Below are 20,980 nucleotides of genomic sequence, written 5' to 3'. Positions count from 1 at the left end.
CTGACAAGGAAGAGCTCTCATTCCGATTCCAACTACTGCTAAAGAGTCTGCTGTGAAATTCAAGGCATTGTAGAGTTCCTGATTGTACCTTGTTTGAGGACCAAGGGGCACTGTGTCTTTTTTTGTAATACAAGTTTTCTAGAAACAGCCTATTTTACAGATACTGGATATTGTTATTGCTTATTGATTTATGAAGAAAATCGTGTAATGTATTAGTCCCACTGATAGTTTAGTCCACCCTAGTTAGTCAGAGGGACATTGTATAAGGGGTGTTTGGTCTAGATGTTTTACTAAATGCACACACAACGTTTGAACTGATCTCTGTCTGAGACTCCTTACTCATCCACATTTCAAAGCTAACGTGACAATTTAAATCCAAGCATCTTGCAGCCTCTTATGTAGGCCTACAGGCCCAGTGGAATGTTTTGACATTTCTCATGTGTGCATGTTAATGGTGAAGGTGAAATACTTTCAAGAATGTTGTTTTCATGTCTAGTCCACAACGTAACATCATGTTTAGCCACAGCTACAGTTTACGGTAATGACACAGCTTGGTTGAGAGGAGATGGATTGGCTAGGCTTCCAAGCAGGACCATAATATTCCAGGACGGCATGGTTACCCTTTGCTGTGAAGGCCCAGTGGAAATGTTTATGGTCATGCCATGGCATGTCATTGCATGGTTTTTGTGCATCAAACAGACTATAGAAATGACTGTAAGGGTCAACAATCTGAATCTCTTAAGCATGCCTTTGAAAAGTGTTATATTTGCAAAAACAATGGTACTTCAGTGAATAGGCCATTCTATCACTGGACAAGTCGGTTCAATTCTCAACATGTTTACACTTTCACTGGAGCCTTTCATTGTGTTCCTCCATCTGATTGCTCACCATCAGTGTCCTCCAGTGCTTGGATCATGTCGGGGTCAAGTGCTGTGCTGACCAGCATTTCCACATAGCTCCTGAACATCTCCCTCATGGCTCGGTTGTTAATTCCACCTCGCACAGGCCCTGAAACACAAAGATGCCGCACTGAGGGCCTGGACTAAGCAGACACTGGCTGTTGGAGATTTAATCATATCTTATTAATAAAATATGTGTGTTCCACACACACACACACACACACACACACACACACACACACACACACACACACACACACACACACACACACAAACAAAAAAAACGCTGACCTTCTTCATCACTGGGTGGAGAGGACTCAGAGGAGGAGGAGGAGGATGGCACCTCCCTCTGCCATTTCTTCCTTTTCTTGGGAGGAGGCTCTGCCTTGACCTTTGAAGTCTTGGCTCTGGACTGGTGCTCTATCTTCTTCTCTCCTGCTCTCTTCTCCTCCTTCAATCTTGCAAACTCCACTTGCTCCTCTCTCTCTCTTTTCTCTTTCTCCCTCCCTCTTCCCTCCTTTTCTTTCTGCTTTCTGTCCTTTTCACTCACCTTCTGTTCTCTGTCTTTCTGTTTTTGCTGCTTCTCTCTCTGCTCACTCTCTCTTTTTTCTCTCTCATTATCTGTTCTCTCCCTTTCTAGTATCTCCCTCTCTTTTTGCTCTCTCTCTTGCCTCTCCCTCTCACTCTGCTCCCTCTCTATTTTTTCTTTGTCTTTCTGTTCCCTCTCCTGTCTCTCTGTCTCTTTTCGTTCTCTCTCCTGTCTTTCCCTTTCTTTCCACTCCCTCTCATGTCTCTCCCTTTCTTTTCGTTCTCTTTCCTGTCTCTCCCTGTCTTTCCACTCCCTATCCTGTTTCTCCTTCTCTTTTTGCTCTCTGTTTTTTCTATCCCTCTCTTTTTGCTCTTTCTTTATTTTCTCCCTCTCTTTCTGCTCCCTCTCCCCTCTTTCACTTTCACTCTCCTTCTCCCATTCCATTTCTTTCTCCTTTTCTCTACGCTGACACTCCTTTTGCTCTCTGTCCTCTCTTTCCCTCTCCACTTTCTCTTTTTCTTTCCTGTCCCCCTCTCTCTGCTCCCTCTCGTGTTTCTCCTTCTCCTTTTGCTCTCTGTCCTCTCTCTCTCTCCTTTCTCTCTCCTTATGCTCTTTTTCTACTTTTTCCCTGTGCTCCCTCTCTCTTTGTTCTTTTTCTCTTCCTCTCTGCTCCTTCAGCTCTCTCTCTTTCTGTCTCTCCTTGTCTCTGTCATCTCTCTCCACTCGAGGAGGGGTTTGATTGTGAATGGTGGGCAGTTGTTTAGGTAGTGACTGCCGCCTGTCAGTCAGTAAGTTAAATAAGAAAGACACATTGTGAAAAAAGCTCTAGGTCTTAAGGCCTAGCAAGCTGGTTACTTATTTGAAATCAATCCAAAGTCAATTATTGACAGCCATATAATGTTTAACAGACTTATCACTTCAGATCTGGTCTTGTATCACTTTCCAATTCATATCAGTTCATCTTTTAGCCCCCGCTTCTGCATGACAATGACAAACATTTGCCAAGAAAATCAAGCTCCTAGCCTTACCTCAGAGTCAAACCGGCTCTATGCCACGGCTTTCGGGAACATACTCTGACATAATCTTTTTTGTTGACATTCTCCAAAAACTTCACATACAAACGCTGGTAGCGCATTTTGGCATCACCAAAATAGCCAAGATACTGAGGGAAGAGACATTAAGAATAAGAATTAGAATGTTGTAAACAGTATTGTTCTAAATGAAAAAAAACTGTAATCATATTTACGTTAAACAGGATAAAAGTGAGGATCAGTCAAACTGGACTATTGTTCATGTCTTGAATTCTGTGAATTTAAATACTATACTATGATGTTTTAAATGGCCTATAGAGGGGGAAAAAATCAAACATTATACCGAGCACTCACTGTGATTTAGATTTCACCCAACCATTTTCCCATAAAGATTTTTCCTCTCGACTTAAATAGCTGTTCTCTGACTGTACTGACCAACAATCAGACAAGTGATAAATTAAATTATTAAATCCATTAACTGATTAAAAATGATCAATGTGGTTTGTTTCAAGCTGAACAACAAGTAACTGTGTCATCAGTCAGTCCTGGTCCTTCTTCTGAGCTTTCTATAAAAAGACTACAGCAGTGGTCACTCCTGCTTTCTATTGTCACTGCTCTCATTTCAGATTCTCCAGTGTCTGCCCTAGGACATAACAAAGATCTCTGATGGAAGCATTGTTGTATTGGTATTTATTTGTCCTGCGATATCTCTCGCTGATAGGAATGCTGGACAAAACTGCAATGAACTAGATTGTGGTGGTGAAATAGATGCTGTTAAAGTAGCATGGGTTATTTAACTGTCTGTGCACCATGCGACAGTATACTGTATACTAGAGATACAGTAATATTAGGCAAGACACTACAGGTGAATAGAGTAAAAAAATTTAAATAATAGATACCACCATGAAACTTTCCCAGCTAATTACTTACATTAAGACAATTATTTTTTGTATTACAAGTTTTCTGAAATTATCTAATTAAATATGCACTAAGTTGCATACATTTACTGAACAGAAATCTGAATGTTGGAAAAAAAACCCGGTTCAAAATCATTCATCATTCGCTTTGTTTAAATATTAGAGCCAAAGTGTTTTACAGAGGGGATTTTGGATATCTCTTTTTATCACTCCATAAATCAGAAAACACTATCAACATCCATTAAAAAAATCAATTTGTGAAATTTTTTTTAGCAATAAAATGTCATATAAATCGGGCTGTGAATGATATATGAACAAACCCCTCTCAAAAAACATTCAGAATATAGATAAAAATGGAAGGTTTGGTGTATATAAGTGCTACTGGAGTGGAGATTTCTGGGTCAGAGTATGACAAAAAAACTAATTTTGAGCCATTAAAGATATGTATTGTAATTGAAACCTACAGATGAAAATAGACAAAGTGTGGTAAAAAACACACCTAAATGTGTATTTTGGATGTTTTCTTTCCACTAGTCTGAAAAAAGACATGTTTTGGAGACAATTTAGTGCATGAAATAGTATGTTTTTGCCTGTAGTGTTTTGCCTTAATATCTATTTTGTTGTTTAGTTTAGGCTTTGAACACAAAGAGAGCTATACACCAGCAGGCTTCTGCCCAGTACAATTTAGCAGTGAACCTGTGGGAGTCCTGAGTTAAACCTACTTTATGTCACTTGGAAAACTCACATTACTGGTGGCACAGAATTGCCTTTGACCATCTTTGATTTCTGGGCTGAATTTCTGGAGCAAGGCTTTCTGCACCCTCCAGATGGGTGGGGGCTCCCGCCCTGTCTGCAAGGCCATCTGGTGACGCAAACAAACACAATGTACAGTATATCATTAATGCCATGTTATTTATTCACAAAACATACTTCCTGGGTGCTTTGGAGGGTCTCACCTTAAGAGTCCCAATGTCCTCAGTTCGAACCACAAACTCGTCCCGTTCACGGAAGATTCCCTCACCTCCACTTTCACTGCCCTCCTCTTCACTCTCCCCAGCAATGGCAGCATCAGCCTGCTTCTTTGCCAGGTGGAGGGAGGTAAGACGCTGGGATGGTTGGGCCTCTTCCGGGGTTGGAGGTGATGGTGGTGGAGAAGACGATGAAGAGGGTGAGGAAGAGGACAGTGAAGAGGGGGAAGGCTGCCCAGCTTCAGGTTCCTGGTCCTGATCAGAGGATGATGGGGGAGGAGTGGTTGACGGAGGGGGGATTGACTGACCTGGGGGAATGTTGGAGAGGGGTGAGGACGGGATGGCCGGAGGGGATGGAGGGGGGTGGGGAAGTCCCTGCAGTTGGAGCTGATTGGTGGGAGGGCTGCTGCTGTTGCTGCTGCTGCTCAGAGGGAGGATAAGTTGGACTCGCCTCCCTCTCATCCTGCTGGATCTGCAGAGTCGAGGGTACAAACAGACACAGGGGAGGGAGGGGCGAGGGTGAAGAGTAGGTGGGCGGTGAGAGGGAGATGGATGGTGATGGAGATGGAAGTGCAGGAGCAAGCACAGGTCCTGATGCAGAATCTGAAAAACAGGGTGGGGAGAGGAAATGAGAAAGCTACTTTCTAACTGCTGAAGGTTTTTGAAATCGCATGGAAAGCCTCTCAGCTCAAATTTTATTCCCTGGTTTGATGTCTTTCTGCAAGACACAGGATGTCGAGACCCAAAAGAACAGTCTGATATTTGTGAAACATGATTTTATTTAACCCTTTTCTCCTGAAGGGAGCTTTTTCCAGAGCTTTCTCATGGTTCTCATCATCGAATACAGTAGTTGTTTGTGATGTCATAGTGTGACCTAAGATTGAAAAAAAAAAGTAGCTTTCAACTTCATAAATTTGAGCTGCCTGCTATCCCACATTGCCCTGAGAAGAGATCCACTTGTGTTCAGCTGGTCTTCTCAGTGTGACTAAGAAGCGTATAGATGAGTGAGAAATGTGCCGGATGTAAAGCACCATGTCAGCAGTGATGGATGAGAGGTTAAAATCATCAAGCATGAATCAGCAGAAACCAGTGAGGACATTCATAACTGATACCAGAGACCGGCTTTGAACAGAGATAGAGGTAACCATCTCCCCCCATATACAACCACCTGTTATCACATGCCTGATGTTCCATAGTTGGGTGATTATGACAGACGAACCAATTCCAGGGCAACTGAGTGACTTAATTTGCTTAGGAAGGCCATGAGATGAAAAAAGCAAGTGAATGGACCTTGAGTGAAGATTACTGTATTTTGTCAAACTACTATTTCCGAAGTCAAGAATGAACTTTCAAGACATGATACCAATTTTTTAAGTAGGAGAGAAGATGACTTTCAGTTAGGAGTCCTTGTTAGAGAGATATTTAAAGAAAGATAACTGGCAGCCAGACAGTAAAAATAGACAGATGACAAAACACATACATTACCTTCAATCTTAGGAACCTCCAAAATCTGCATTTCAGACATACTCTCATCTTTCTCCTCATGCTCTTCCAGGGCTCCCGGCTGTAGATTCTGTGGATCTCTCATTATTCCTTCATTGTTCTCAGTCTCCTCTCCTCCCTCCTCCTCCCCTTCCTCCTCTCTTCCTTGCTCAGGCTCCCTCTCCTCTGCTTTTCCTCTATTTGAATGTGGGGAGTCCAGGTTTTGCTCTTCCTCATCCTGTATGCAATGCTGAGTGTAAGTGAGTGCCTCCTCTTTTCCTTTCTCTATACTGGGAATGAGGGGAGGCATGGCAGGGAGAGGGGGCAGCTCCTGTGGGGTAGGGGGGGACAGAGTGGGTGGGGCCTTGACCATGGCAGAAGCCATTGCAGCAGCCAGAGTGTGTGGGGTGTCATAAAGGGCAGAGATGGCAGATGATATGCTCTTCTGCAGGTCCTGGTTCTTACTCACCGAGTCCTCCTCATCAGAGGAGAAGGAGGGCAGTGTCTCCAAGTTCCTTTTCAGCTCCTCATCCAGAGGCTTGCAGGGACTTGGGCAGCTGCTGAGAGCCAGGTCTTCCCCCTCGCCCTGCCCTCCCTCGCTGAATGTTCCTGGAGGCTGCTGTGGAGGAGTCTGTGGTAGGGCAGGAGGAGGCGGGGATAAGGGCCTGATACCTCCTTCCGAAGATGAGCCTGGGTTAACGGGTTCCTGCTCACCTCCATCATGTCTTGGGTCGAGACCAGATTGTTTTTTGCCTGTCTTCAGGAAATCCAGAAAAGAGGCCACGAAACCAGGTTTGAAGTCAAAAGCCTTCTCATCAGCCTGCAAAAGAGCAGAATTGCATCACTGATGAATGCTTCATGATGTCCTCACTCCTTGTCCACTCTACTGACATGATTTCTTAGTTAGCTGTATTCCTTTGTACACTTCAAATAATAGTTTAAACTAGCAATTTGGTTTCATACTTACTTGACAAGACTAATCTGTCTTTAAAGTAGCATTAACTCATTTTTCTTTTACCACAACGGAGCAAGCTTTTACCATAGCCTACCTTATAAACTCATGGTGAACATTATAGCAAACAGTTGCCTTACGCATTCAGCTGACACAAAGCATGAATGGATAAATGAATGGACAGTGATAAATGATGGATAAGTCCAATAGTTCCTCTTCTTTTACCTCTGGTTTGCTATCCACCAATTCCTGAGAAAAATATCTGGCTCTTTCTCTAGTCTCTATCTGTGTCTGTCTACTGTTTGATGCTGGGCAGCTAGTGTATAGCGGGTTTACCAAAGTTTTATTGCTACAAGCAGCTGAAAAACAAGGTTCATGATAGCAGTGAGACTTAACCAAAACAGTTAAGTTACAGATGGTAATTCCAAAAACAATGAGCTCAAAGATGCTGAAATTTTCAATAGACCTGAGGGGAACTGAACTTATTCCCTGTCACTTCATCACTATGAGAGACTCATTTAAGAATATCATCATACACATAAAAATATTGATTTTTGGAGCTTTAAACTGGAAGCTTTGCCACTACTGTGATACAGTTCAAGGTGTTCCCTGTGTAGTTGTCCTTCTTTCTGAATCTTTTAGAAATTAATTCTAGTATCTTGACAGACAAAATGTAAATCATATATTACTCCACTAGAATTAAAAAAAATATTCAGACATGACATTTTCAGGGCTGCAACTAACAATTATTTAGATCAACAATTAATCTGAATAATTTCTCAATTAAAAACCTAAAGATATTCAGTTTACTATCACACAAGAAAAAAAAGTCCTTTCAAGACCTTTCAGTTTAGAAACTGGGACTTGGAAATGTTAGGCATTTTTGCTGTAAAGTTTACTGTGAAATCTTAAATATCTCTGGTAGTAATTAACTCATGGAATGAGTTACAATCTAATATATTTTGATATGATTGATTGATTAATATGACACATGAATTGGGAGTGAAGTAATAAGAAAATCTTCTGAAATCAAAATGAATGGAAACAAAAAGATGAAAATAACAGAAGAAATATATTCCACTATTGGTAGAAGTATGTCAGATAAATTGTAAAGAGGTATTAGTACTACGCTGAATTGAAAACAAATTCAGTGACAGCTTTATTCTGAAATGTTCATAGCATTTTTAATCTTAGATGTATGAGTAGGAGTAAAAGTGAATGATTTTTAATTTTGCTCAGCTCTAAAATTTCACCTTAAACTGTTAAATACAGGCCCTGGACACTAGGTTGAAGGTACAGTCCTGGTTAAAATGAATGGCACCCCTGAATTTTAAGTTCAGAATTTACAATATCTGAAGAAATAAATGCAAATTAACCAGTTTTGTATAGGTAGAATTTTATAAAACAAATGTCCAAACTTACTGAACAACAACAACAAAATATTTTAATATAGTGGAGTAAAAAATACAGACAAAATGTACACTTTCCACAATTATTGGCACACTTTTGATTAATTTAAATTAATTCCTCAAACAAAATTAAAAAAAACCTGTGCTTAATTTTAGTGTTTGCATGGTCTGAATTAACTAATCATGATGGTTTTACTGCATAAAAAAAGGTTGATTGTTTCCATTTTCTTTTTCACAATGGCTAAGACAAGAGAGCTGAGAGTATCAGAAATGCTATTATCAGAGAACATAACAATTCCAATGGCTACAAGGCAATCGCAAAAGAAACTGAAATCCCTGTTTCAACAGTACATTGTTTTTCACAGTCATAAAACTGTTAAGACACTTCCAGGATGTGGTGCTAAGACGAAACTCAATGAGAGAGGTCTATGAAGGTTGACGGGGATTGTGGAAAAAACACCACACAAGACATCTAAAGTGCTTCAGGCTGACCTGGGGGCAGTCTGGTGTGTTGGTTCAGCCCGTACCATACACCACACACTTAACCAAGTAGGGCTCTACGGAGCAAAGGCCAAGGAGGACACCACTATTGAAAGGAAGGCACAAAAAGGCAAGACTAATGTTTGCAAAAACTTTCATAAATAAGACACAGTCTTCCTTGGATAATGTTCTATGGAAAGATTAAACCAATGTAGAGTTCTTTGGGAATGCAGTGCTTCAGTTTTTTTTTAAGCCAATGGAATTAAGTTTAAATGGGAAAAAACACCCTACCTACAGTAAAAGATGGCGGAGGTTCTATCATGCTGTGGAGCTGCTTTGCTGCCTCTGGTAATGGAGGCACTGAATGTATCAAAGGAATGATGAAATCAGAAGGCATCTTGGAGAGAAATGTGTTACTCAGTGTCAGAAAACTAAGTTTGAAGCAAAGGTCTTGGGTCTATCAGCAGCACAACAACTCAAAGCACACATCCAGCAGTACAAAAAGAAGGTTAAAAAGGAAAAGATGGACAGTTTTAAACTGGCCAGCAATGAGTCCTGACCTAAATCCCATAGAAAACCTTTGGAAAGAGCTGAAATCTGCCAATGTAGAAAGGACTCCTGCCAACTTAAAAGAGCTTGAACGTACAGCAATGGCAGGAGTGGCAGAAACTACTAGCAAACAAGTGCAGGAAGCTTCTAGATGGCTACAAGAAACCTGTAGAGGCTGCCATTGTTGCCAAATGTTCTGCAACCAAATATTAGTGAAGGGGGCCAATAATTGTGTTTGGGGTACATTTTGTGTTTGCATTCCTTCACTATTATGCAAGTTTTTTTTTTTTTTTCTTTTGTTCAGGACACTTTATGGAAATATTGTGATTATACAAAATTGCTTAATTTGCATTTATTTCTAACTATATTCTAAATTCTGTACTTAAAATTCAGGGGTGCCAATAATTTACCAGGACTGTAATAAAGCTGAACAGACAGCAGGTGGCAGCAGGGTCCAGGACTGAAAAATGTAGTAACCGTGGAAACAGCTGCCCTGGTAACAGCCATCTCTCTCCTCTCTCTTTTGTCAGTCAGAAAGAGCTGGCTGTCAGTCCACTATAACCTCCTTCTCTCCAAACCTCAAACCACAAAAACATGATGAAAATTAAAATACTGTGTTTTGTTCCACTGGAGACTGCACCAGCAAATCATTTCTTCAATTTACTTAGAACAAATATCTGGTTAAATTGCTACCTTTTTACACAGATGTTGGCTTAAGTGCCTGATGTGCAAAGACGGTAGAGAATATGTTGCTATCTCTACCAGTGGTTCAAGTTTGAATAGATGAGATATGAATTATATATGAAGCTCCTGGCTTTGCTTATTTTTGTAGAGGGTGTAAAACAACTTACTGAACTGGAGAGTTTCTGAATAGCAGCCCAGGCTTCAGGATTCAGTGGATCATCAATGTCTTTCTTCCACATCATCTGTTTTAACATCAAAGAAAGATGCTTTCAAAAATTTAGCAATGGTCAGGTCAAACTCTTTACAGAGAATATTCGGTATAAAGTTGACTTTTTCTTTACATGAACAATAATGTTATGTATTACTGCATACTGTATGTCACCTAAATGATGTACAAGGAGCAGAAAATATTGTCTCTATGTTAATGCCATTTTTAATGTATGTTGTTGTTTTTGTAATTTTTATTGTCCTCCTTCATATTGTAATGTAAAAGGGGGGTGACCCCTTTTACATTACATTACATTGGGTAATGTTATGTAATGTAATACACTGTGTGTACCTAGATGTATCAGACAGAACAGTGTAGAGACTGTAGCTCTTTTTGTACATCTTGGAAATTTTAATTAATAAAAAATAATGACAAGTTAACATTAACCAAAATAAAATAATTACATTCAATATGTAGTTTACTGACTGAAGTCCACAGCCCACAGACATCAGCCGACACTTGGAAAGACTGATGCATTTTGCCTTCAGCTTCGTTCTAAACACATGTTCAGCTAAAAATGAGGTCTTGTGACTGACTTGGCCAGTAAAAAACATTTCAGTGTTTCGCCCTTAAAAACTCCTTGTTTGCTTTAGCTGCACTATATTAAGAGTGGTCGCCCAGTTGCATTTCTTTAAAATTGTAGGACTAGGTTTTGTAAAGGCTGGGTCCTACAGATGTGAACACCATCCAAAATCATTAAAGCTGTGTCAGCACTTTAACCTCAGTCCCTTGTGAATGTCAAACCCAATGTGCTGGAATCCAGGGCCTTCACAATGAGAGGATATCTGTTCAAATACTTACTGACTAAATGGTATGTCAGTTTGGATTCAATTGTAAATGTAAGATGTCCCTTCACAGTAGAATATTGAGTGCAGACACAGTATGTCTCATTGTTACTGACGCAACTAGCTTTCTTTTTATTTTAACATAAAATACAAAGTTGAAGCTGTCATGCACAGGGCCTCTGCAGCCCTTCATATCTATAGCTCCTTCTCCAACACACAAGATACAGACTTCAACAAACAAAGACGTAAGCAGCCTACATTGTACTGCATGATTACAAGACAGTCATTTTCAGAATTTTCATTAAGATAGAAAAACTGACAAACTGTAACAGAACAGAAGTTCATACATATTAGTACATTTGTTAAATTCTGTTAAAAATGTTAGAAAAAACAATAAAATCCTTTTCATGTCCTGTCAAAATGGTCCCCTCTTTAAGATTTATGTTCTGGGGGACATGAATTAAAACAAATAAAAAATAAGGAAGCTGAATCTCGGCTGATAATTATTGGCAAAGCAATAACTGGCCTATTCCTTGTTGATAATATGGATTAGTTTACACAAAAGGAACTTTGCCTTCTTTAGGTTAATATCAGGTTGCAGGTTCTGCCTTCCCAAAAAAGTCTTGCCTCCAAGGCTCCTTTTTGAATAAATAAATCCACTGTTCAAATACATACATTTTAGCCCCAGATTCCAGCTCAAACAATTATTCATTTTTCTTTTTTGCAAGATATTTGTCATTTTGCTTTCCCCCTATGAAAAAGCCACACCTCCTCCAGTCGTTTTTGTATAATTTGACAGGGGAGATGAGCAAGCTCTCAGCTTTAGTCACACGTTGCACAGTGCCAGTCCATTCAAAATTGCATGGTAAAATCTGTATTGAATTCAGATAAAGTACTATAAGGTTCATCCTTTCAAACCATTGGAAATTTTGTTAATGAAATGATTGCCAAGAAAATTTACACTCCCCATTACACCAGCTCAAACAGCACCAGTTTGACACAGTGAGCTACACGTGCAATCATCGCGGATAAAATACAGGGAACAGGTGTTTCTACTGAAGCAGATTTTTGCAAAGTTTCTCAAGTGTGCTCTTTACCTCTCCAGCTTTCTGCTGATGCTTCATCATTGTGTCTTGCATCTGGTTCAGGTCATTTCTGCTGATATCCGTGGTGGTGGTGGGTCCAGGACTCAGGCCCAGAGATGGTGCTGACCCCAATGATCCATCAGACAAAACTGGCTCAGTGCTGGACAGTGAGTCTGTCCTCAACAAGGATTCGGATGGAGGCATGGTGGGAATGGGCAGGTTGATCTGAGAGACAGACAGGAAATTTAGTGAGACTTTTAGCATGAAGCATTCAACATTTGTTTTGTTGGAATTACTGTAGCTTGACTACTACTGAGTTATTGAATTTTCATAATTTTGCCTCTGTACACCACCACGGTGGATTTGAAAAAAAGCCATCAAGATGTGGTTGAACTGTAGATTTTAATCTTTAATTTAAGGGGTTTAAAAATATCATATAAAAATATATAAAAAATATCAGATTAACTGTTACGGAATTACAGCCGTTTTTATACATAGTCTCTCATTTTCAGAAGCCTAAAAGTTATTAGACACTTAATTGACAATCAGTTTCATGGCCAGGTATGACCTGTTCCCTCATTATTTCATGACAAATTAAGCAGATAAAAGGTCTGAAGTTGATTCAAAGTGTTGAATTTGTATTTGGTAGCTGTTCATAGGAAATTTCAATATGAAATCCAAACAGATGTTGATGGAAATGAAGGAGACTATGATTAAGATGAAAAAAGAATATAAACCTATGAGAAAGATGGCAGAAACTTTAGGAGTGGCCAAATCACCAATTTGGTACATTTTTGAAAAGAAGGAATGCACTGGCAAGCTCAGCAACATCAACAGGCCTAGAATACCACGGAAGACAACTAAAGTTGATGATCACAGAAATCTTTCCTTGATGGAAAAAACCCTTTCACAAAATCTAACCAGGTCAAGAACAATCTCGAGGAGGTAAGCGTATAATTGTCAAATCTACAATTACGAGATGCCTTCATGTATGTAAATACATAGGGTTTTCCACATGGTGCAAACTGCTGGTAAGACTCAGGACCAAAAGGCCAGATTAGACTTTGTTTTTTTTAGAAAACATCTAGAAAACCCTGCCCAGTTCTGGAACAACATTCTTTGGACAGATAAAACCAAGATTAACTTGTACCAGAATGACAGGAAGAGAAGAATATAGAGAAGGAAAGGAATGCCAGGAACATGATTTGAAGCATACAGCAGCATCTGTCAAATATGGTGGAGGCAGAGTTATGGCATGGGCATGTATGGCTGCCAGTGCAGATGGATAATGACCCAAAACATACTGCGAAAGCAGCCCAAGAGCTTCTCAAGGCAAAGAAATGGAATATTCTTCAATGGCCAAGTCAGTCATCTAGCCTCAACCCAACTGAGCATGCTTTTCACCTATTGAAGACAAAACTAAGGGCAGAAAGATCCACAAAAAAGCAGCAACTGAAAGCAGCTACAGTAAAGGCCTGGCAAAGCATCTCAAGGGAGGAAACTCACCATTTTTGTGATGTCCATGGGTCCAAGCCTTCAGGCAGTCATTTTCATCCAAGTATTAAAAATAATCCTTATATTTCTAATAATGCTGGTTTGTCCAATTACTTTTCAGTCTCTTAAAATGAGGGATTATTTATAGAAATGGCTGTAATTCATAACAAACAGTTAATGTGATATTTTTTTTACACCCCTTGAATTGAATCTGAAAGTCTACACTTCAATCACATCTTGATGACTTCATTTCAAATCCATTGTGGTGGTGTACAGACGCAAAATTACGAAAATTGCATCACTGTCCAAATAGATACCTACCTACCTTTCCTAATTCCTACCTTTAAAAATGTAAGTAACAAAATGTATTTAACTTAATATTTAAAAACTAAAATTTAAAGAGTAACCTTCAAGGAACTAAAAGTGAAGTTTACCAGATAAATTACATAGACCAGAATAATTAATTTGATCATTTCTTTTCACATTTCTGCATGTCACAATAGGAGAGCTAATTCATCATCTGAGAATTTCTACTCTTTGGAGAAAGTACAGGTAGGAACTTTTATTAATTTCTTATTCAAGCTAGGAACATTTTTTCCCCAATTCAAAACTTTTTAGGGGTGACTCTATGACTCTTGATAAGAATAAACCAGATTATCACCTCCTTTCCTATTACCTTGATAGGTCTGATTGGATCTTGCTGTGCCTCCTGGGGTGGTTGCTGTTGTTGTTGATGATGATGCTGTTGATGACGCGGTTGGTGGTGAGGAAAGGAAACATGCTGCTGCTGATGATGCAGGTGATGCTGTTGTTGTGGTGCTTGGTGGTGGTCTGCCTGCTGTCTGTGATGTTGGTGTGGATGCTGTTGGTGATGCTGCTGTTGGCTGAACTGTTGCTGTCGATGCTGCTGCTGATGATGATATGGGAGGCTTTGTGCTTTGTTCATATCTCGATTCATTTCCACAAGCCCTTCCTCCCTCCTCCCTCGCCCTCGACCACGCCCACGACCCCTCCTACTTTCTCCAGCCACTGATCCCATCAACCCCCTGCAGTAAGGAGGCTCTGGAAGAGGACGTATGCGTGGTCTACCTCGTGGGCGAGGAGGGCCTTCACGTTTTGGTTTAGTTGGTTTCCGGCCTCTTTTCTTGGGGCCATCATGGGGAAGGAGTTGTGGATGGTGTCCAAGGGCAGAATAGCTGGTGGGGTGGCAGAAGTCCATGTCACCCATCAGTGGACTGAGCCCACTTACTCCTGACACCCAACCAGCCTTCCTACAACTAGACACCAAATCAGGGAGCAGGTCAGGAAGGCGTCGACTGTTAAGGCGAATATCAGCTGGAACATCAGCTTTATCCTCATCATCTTCAAATTCATACTCTTGCGCATAGTTTTTCTTTGTTTGAGGTTGTGGCTCACGCCGCTGTTTGAGCAAGTGAAATGAGCTGGTCTTCAGCAGCTTTTTGGGTCGAGAGGAACAGAAGATAGGTGAGGTCAGACCAGTAGTGCTTGAACTTCCACCCACTCTCACAGCTCCCATCATCTTGTTGACTGTGCCTTCCCCTTGAACTGCTGAACTCAATCCCATAGTGGGAGTATGGGAGTGGATGAGGCCAAGCTGGTCAGTATTCACAGTAGAGGGAAGTTCATGGGTCTTCATAGAGTCAAGGTCTAGGTGCAGATTGCCATTTCCTGTTCCTGGAAGATTGTGGCAATACTGTCCATAGTCTGGATTACTATGATGACCAACCATATCATAGCCCTCTCCAGCACCTCCTGTTTTTAAGGCCTCCATACCCTCTTGCCCCTGCCCCTGTACCTGGGTAAGGCTTTCTTGAGCAGCCTGTCCTGCCCCAGATTCCCCAGCACAGCTTGCCTTGTAATCAGCTGAACAAAACATGTCCTCCATTTCAGGAAAGAAAGAGCGGGCTTCATCGTGTAAGAGAGAGTCTGGAAAGCAGATGGATGTCAGAGATGCAAACCGCTGCTGCTGAGTTTGATTCTGTCCTACTTTACCCGCTGGGCTCACTGTGTCAAACTGGTGCTGTTTGACCTGGTCTAACGGGGAGTGTGACAGCTGGGTCTCAGGTTCTCTCGGCTGGGCCTGCTGCTGTTGTTGCGGAGTCCTCATATTTGCTGCTATCCGGTGGGAGTGTGGGTGAGCTAACTGAGAGTGTGATAGCTGATGGTGAGTGTGTGCTTGCTGTTGGTGGTGGCCATGAGGGTGGGTATGGGCCTCAGGCTGGTTGAGGTGATGCAGGTGTGAGGGGGTGGACAAGTCCAAATCTGGGTCCGAAAGGAAGTCATGAAGATCTGAGGCTGTTTGTTGGGGAAGGTGGTGTGGTGTATGTCTGTGCTGCTGTCTATGACTGTCCCCACCACCTCCCTCCCCCCCTGTAACTGTTACCCCAACCCCAGTTCTTTCCAGAGCCTCTCCGCTGTCTCTGCTGTTCGTCTGGGAAAGAGATTGGTCTAGCATGTCTAGCGGAGACACAGAATTCTGATTGGCTCGGGTTTGATCTCTTTGCTGGGCCCCAATGCTGTAGTGGGTGTCTATACCCTGGGTCTGGAGCTGGAGTTGCAACTGTGAGGACTGGTTCTGTGGATGGGATTCCACCACAGCAGGCCCTGCTCCTCCGGCTGACCCCATCATGGCCTGCTGGCTCAAAGGATGTTGCTGTTGCTGCTGCTGCTGCTGCTGCTGCTGCTGCTGCTGCTGCTGCTGTTGCTGTTGCTGTTGAGGGGTTTGCTGGGGGTCCATCTTGGTGCGGGTTGTATGGGAAAGGACAGATTGCAGCATGTGAGTTTGATGGGGAGGGTCTGGCGTGGAATCCAACAGAGAGAGTGGGACCTGGCCTTGTCGAGTCTGCTGCACATCTGGTGTGTTACACAGGTACGCATTTTCATTTGCATCTGAAGTCTTCTTCAGCTCCATGTGAGGATGGCGGTGTGAGTGGGAATGAGGATGGCCATGCTGAGAACTGTGCCGTGTGTGATGAGTTTGCTGGGGGATTTGGGAGTGCTGAGGGTCTTGCTGAGAGTGTGTGGACACACGTGAAGTGTGATGGGAATGCTGGGAGTGTGGGTGCTGTGCATAGGGGATTCCTCTTCCATAATGGACCACAGAGCCCATGGAGTCATGCTGTTGTTGATTGGAGTGGGTAGAATGAGAGTGGGAAAGAGAGTCAGTGACCCCTCTTACCCCTCCAGCAGTGGATTTTGATATGGTTAAATCTGACTCTGTCTGTTGCTGTTTCTTTTGTGATATTTCCAACTGACTGTTTAAGCCACTTGCTGTGTCAACAATTGCCATTCCAGGACCTGAACTGCTGGCAGTGTTACTGGTACGAATGACACTCTGCAGGTGATAGCGCTCTTCTGAGATCTTTTTCATGCCATAGGCCACCCCCTTGCTTTCCCCATCCCTAGCCTGTGTGAGCGGCTGGGGTAGTTGCTGAGGAGATGGGTGATGCTGGGAAGGATGGGGAGTTGAGCTCTGGGCATGAAGTAAGTGATGGATGAGGAAATCATCATCATCCTCTTCCTCATTTTGGGATTGCTCAACTCCTAGTATGTTTGTCTCAGTTTTTGGCTTGGATGGTGATGAGTGGTAGGACTGGCTCTGCGCTTGCCGTGTATCAGGGAAACCTTGTGGTGAGGACATAAAAGCAGGAGAGAGAATGGAGGACAAATACTTGGAGGCCCCTGAGCCTCCAGGGGACTGTGCAGGGCGAGCAGCAACAGGAGAGTGCAATCCAGGGCGACTGATAGTAGAACTGATGGAGGGTGAGGAACTAGACTCAGGCAGATGGTAAGAACTGCTGCCTCCATTACCAACACTAGCAGCCCCACTCCCTGATCCCGCAGATCCAACTCCAACACCAAGTGCAGCAGCTGCTGATACAGGTCCACTTCCTGTTGATCCTCCAGCGCTTCCATACCCTAAGGAAGGACTGCCTGCTCTTGTGAGAGAAGCTGAGCCAAAGCTCGAGTCCCCAAAGACTATCTCTGCAGAGAACGAGCGTCCTCCTGTGCCTACACTAGTAAAGGCCTTCCCTCCAGTGCCCCCTGCTTCAGAGCTCAGGTCGTTGGCATGAGGTGAGTTGAAGCTTCCGTAAGACTGGGCCATATGTGCAGAAGAAGGCTGGTTGGGAGAGTAGGACTGAGCATGTTGCTGGGGAGGGGTCTGGTCTGGTAGGTCTGTGCTAGGGTTGGCCACAGATGTAGAGCCATATGTGGAGAGGCATTGTTTGGGCACTGATTGTTTAATGAGGGTGGATGACACCACTGGTAGAGGAGGTGGTGCTGGCAAAGACTGAGGTGTGGGCTGCTGGCGAGAGGGAGCAGACAAGGAGCCAGTGCTTGTCTTGGAGCTAGAAGAGGATGAAGAGGAAGTGGAGGAAGCTGATGGTGGAGTGTGTGGGGTGCGGGAGGAGGATGATGCTGAACCCGAAGAGGAGTAGCCACTACTGGAGCTGGCACTCTTGGCTCCTTTAGATCCAGATAAGGAGGAGGCTGAGGAGCTTGAGGACGAGGATGTGTAAGGTGTTTGGATGATAGGTCGATATGTCTGGGATTCCATCCGTGGTGAGGGCTTGGGGTCAGAGGATGGGCTCTGCTCCCCCAGGGGACTGCATGACACTCCAGCATGCTGCTGGTGGGTGGGTATCTGCTGGTACCCCGTTGACCCACCACAGCTAACATATTGCTGTAGGGGGACTGCTGAGGACTGGGCTGGGGACGAACGTTGGTAATGCTTGATCACACTGTCCTGCCGGGAAACTGCCCTCTCCGGAGGAGGTGGGGGCTGAGAGGGGGCTGCAGGCGGCAGGGTTGGTGTAGAGGAGAACATGGACGCATTATAGAGCTGGGAGGACTGGTTGTGGATCTGGGAGGATAACAGGTTGAACTGGGGAGGGGGCAAGTGGCAACTGGAGGAGGTGGAAGGGGCTTGCGTCTGAGGGGGGGCCGGGGGCTCCTGGGAGCCCCGGTAAGTGGCACTCTGGGAAGACAGTAAGCGATCAAAACCCAAGCTGGATTGGGGGGGTGTTTTGATGTGCAGCAGGGGATCATGGGGGGATAGCAAACCATTGGAAGTTGGGCTAAATGTAGGCGTGTCCTGCAGGGATAGTGAGGGAGTGAAAGATCGCCCAGAGAAGGAGCCAGGATGCTGGTATGCAGAAAGGGCTGAGGTGGAGGCAAAGGAGCTGGAACCCGGAAGTGCCCCTGAAATAAAGAGCTCTGGTGGGGCCGGTGTATGCATTGCTACAGGACACACAATTACATGGACAGTGTTGGTCAATGCAGGTCACTACTCAAACTGAACAAATTAACAAATTTTCAGTATGATACTACAAACCTTTTACTTTTGGAATTTTTTCAAATGAAATAAATGCAAATCATTTTATAAATAAAATGAGTACTGTATATGTTATTTAGAAATAATAGTATTTCAGTAGTAACAAGAACTAACAAAAAAATTACTATCTTTTTTCTTCCAAGTGCAGCGTTCCCTTAATAGGCTGAAACTCACCAGTCTGCCAAGAGGGAGTGCGAAACTGGGAGAGGAGGGAGGAAGCAGAGGGTGGGGGCTGTGGACCCCGGGACTCCAGAGCTGAAATCAGATTCATGACGGAGGAGTCAGGACCCGAGGGGCTGCCATGGTGGAGGCTGGCATCAAACAGCCCCGACAGGCCTAGCAACAAACCACAACCGTCACTTAATTCATACAAATCATATCATAGATCATATCATCATCATAAAAAACAGTTTTATAAATGTCTTTCCTTCAAACTTCTATCTCTGTTTTTATTGTAGTACTTTTATTGTGAAATATAGCAGAGTCAGAAACTCTAAGTAGTGATTACTATATTATGATACTAGATCATTGTGCTGCAAAATAAAACTGAAAAACATTACATAGAGAAGCCGCCATCCTCTTATGGCTTTGTGGCACCATGCTTTTAGATCCTGCCTCTCTGCATTCAGACAATAAAATTATTTTCCTATCTGGACAGGTGGCTAGTCTCTCTTCTCATTTGGTGAACCATTTTCATCATGCAACACTGTGATTAGCACAGCTTTTTTAAAGATATGAGATAGGTAATCTAAGTGGTTGAGAGATTAGTGATTAATCAACCTACCCTTCATTTATATTATACTGAAACCAACTGTTTGGCTTATATGAAAAAATGCAGGAGGTGCACCTGGGAATACCCTGCATGTGCACAAGATGTAGGACTGTGCCATGGTTGCTTCAGTTGCACCAATAAAACCTTAATTCTCTTTACTTATCAGTTTAATAATTATGATCTTGCATACTGTTTCTCGATATTATAATAATGAAAATTTTATGTTACTCATTATTGAATTATAAATGTAATGGTTATCAATAACAAAAGCCATGGGACATCTACAACATATTCTGCTCAGTTTGACATGTGGATTGCCTTGGTAAGATAAAAGCAGCAAGAGATCAAAGCAAAGAAGTTAAAAATGAGTTAAAGGTTACTTTTGTATAAATTTATCAATACATTAACATATTACTCAAATATTTGAGGCTAAAAATCAAGTGGGAAATAAGATGGGAAAGTGAACGCAGGTGCAACAGCTGCAGATCTTTGTTACAGTTTAATATTAGAACCTTTTTTAAAACTGGAACACAGTTTAGTGCTGATGTACTGATACTGATGTGCTAAAAATTTTTGACTTTCAACTGCTAAAAAGTCATTACATCAGGTCGTACAACACAGGCATAGGTTTTGAAACTAACATTAAATAGCTAAAGTTAAATTTAACAACATCTTAGGCAGTTTCTTTACCACTACACACTATGGCTTCAGAAACTATTCAGACCCCTTCACTTTTTGCACACTTTTTTGTATTGTATACTGCCTCTGAGAAGCACCCCATAGCATGATGGTACCACCACCATGCTTTACCTTAGGGATGGTATTTACCAGGTGATAATCATTGCACGGTGTTCACCAGACACAGAGTTTGGAGTTTTGCCTACGGGGTTAAATTTTTGTCACATCAGACCAGTTAAACTTTTTCCTCATGCTCTCAGAGTCCTTTTAGTGTCATTCGACAGTGTAATTTCCTGCCTTTTACTCAAAGTGGCCACTCTACCATGTGCTGCTGAGATGCAGGATCTCCCATCTCTGCAGTGGGCTTCGGAACTTGGGTTGTGGGTCACCTCCCGGACCAAAGCCCTTCTTGCCCAGTTACTCAGTTACTGCCTTTTACTCAAAGTGGCCACTCTACCATGTGCTGCTGAGATGCAGGATCTCCCATCTCTGCAGTGGGCTTCGGAACTTGGGTTGTGGGTCACCTCCCGGACCAAAGCCCTTCTTGCCCAGTTACTCAGTTTGGCCAGACGGCCAACTCTAGTCCTGGTGGTTCCAAACTTCTTCCATTTACGAATTATTGAGGAAACTGAGCTCCTGGGA

At 42.7% G+C, this 20,980-nt stretch overlaps 1 protein-coding gene across 1 annotated transcript in view; it reads right to left on the bottom strand.

Moving 5' to 3' along the window:
• The window catches only part of prr12b (proline rich 12b), a 34,918-nt gene extending 15,744 nt beyond the window's left edge, over window positions 1-19,174 (bottom strand). Inside the window, 12 exon segments of the mRNA XM_040123614.1 lie at window positions 889-1,008; window positions 1,191-1,495; window positions 1,679-2,206; window positions 2,457-2,590; window positions 4,122-4,238; window positions 4,333-4,699; window positions 4,701-4,947; window positions 5,830-6,646; window positions 10,068-10,142; window positions 12,051-12,263; window positions 14,209-18,794; window positions 19,063-19,174. Of these exon segments, the coding sequence (XP_039979548.1) occupies window positions 889-1,008; window positions 1,191-1,495; window positions 1,679-2,206; window positions 2,457-2,590; window positions 4,122-4,238; window positions 4,333-4,699; window positions 4,701-4,947; window positions 5,830-6,646; window positions 10,068-10,142; window positions 12,051-12,263; window positions 14,209-18,794; window positions 19,063-19,159 (7,606 nt within the window). The 5' untranslated portion in view covers window positions 19,160-19,174.
• Between the last annotated feature and the right edge of the window lie 1,806 nt (window positions 19,175-20,980).

Source organism: Xiphias gladius, chromosome 3 (assembly GCF_016859285.1).
Source record: "Xiphias gladius isolate SHS-SW01 ecotype Sanya breed wild chromosome 3, ASM1685928v1, whole genome shotgun sequence".
In the NCBI taxonomy this organism is placed as follows: domain Eukaryota; kingdom Metazoa; phylum Chordata; class Actinopteri; order Istiophoriformes; family Xiphiidae; genus Xiphias; species Xiphias gladius.
This window is presented reverse-complemented; position numbering and strand designations above follow the sequence as displayed.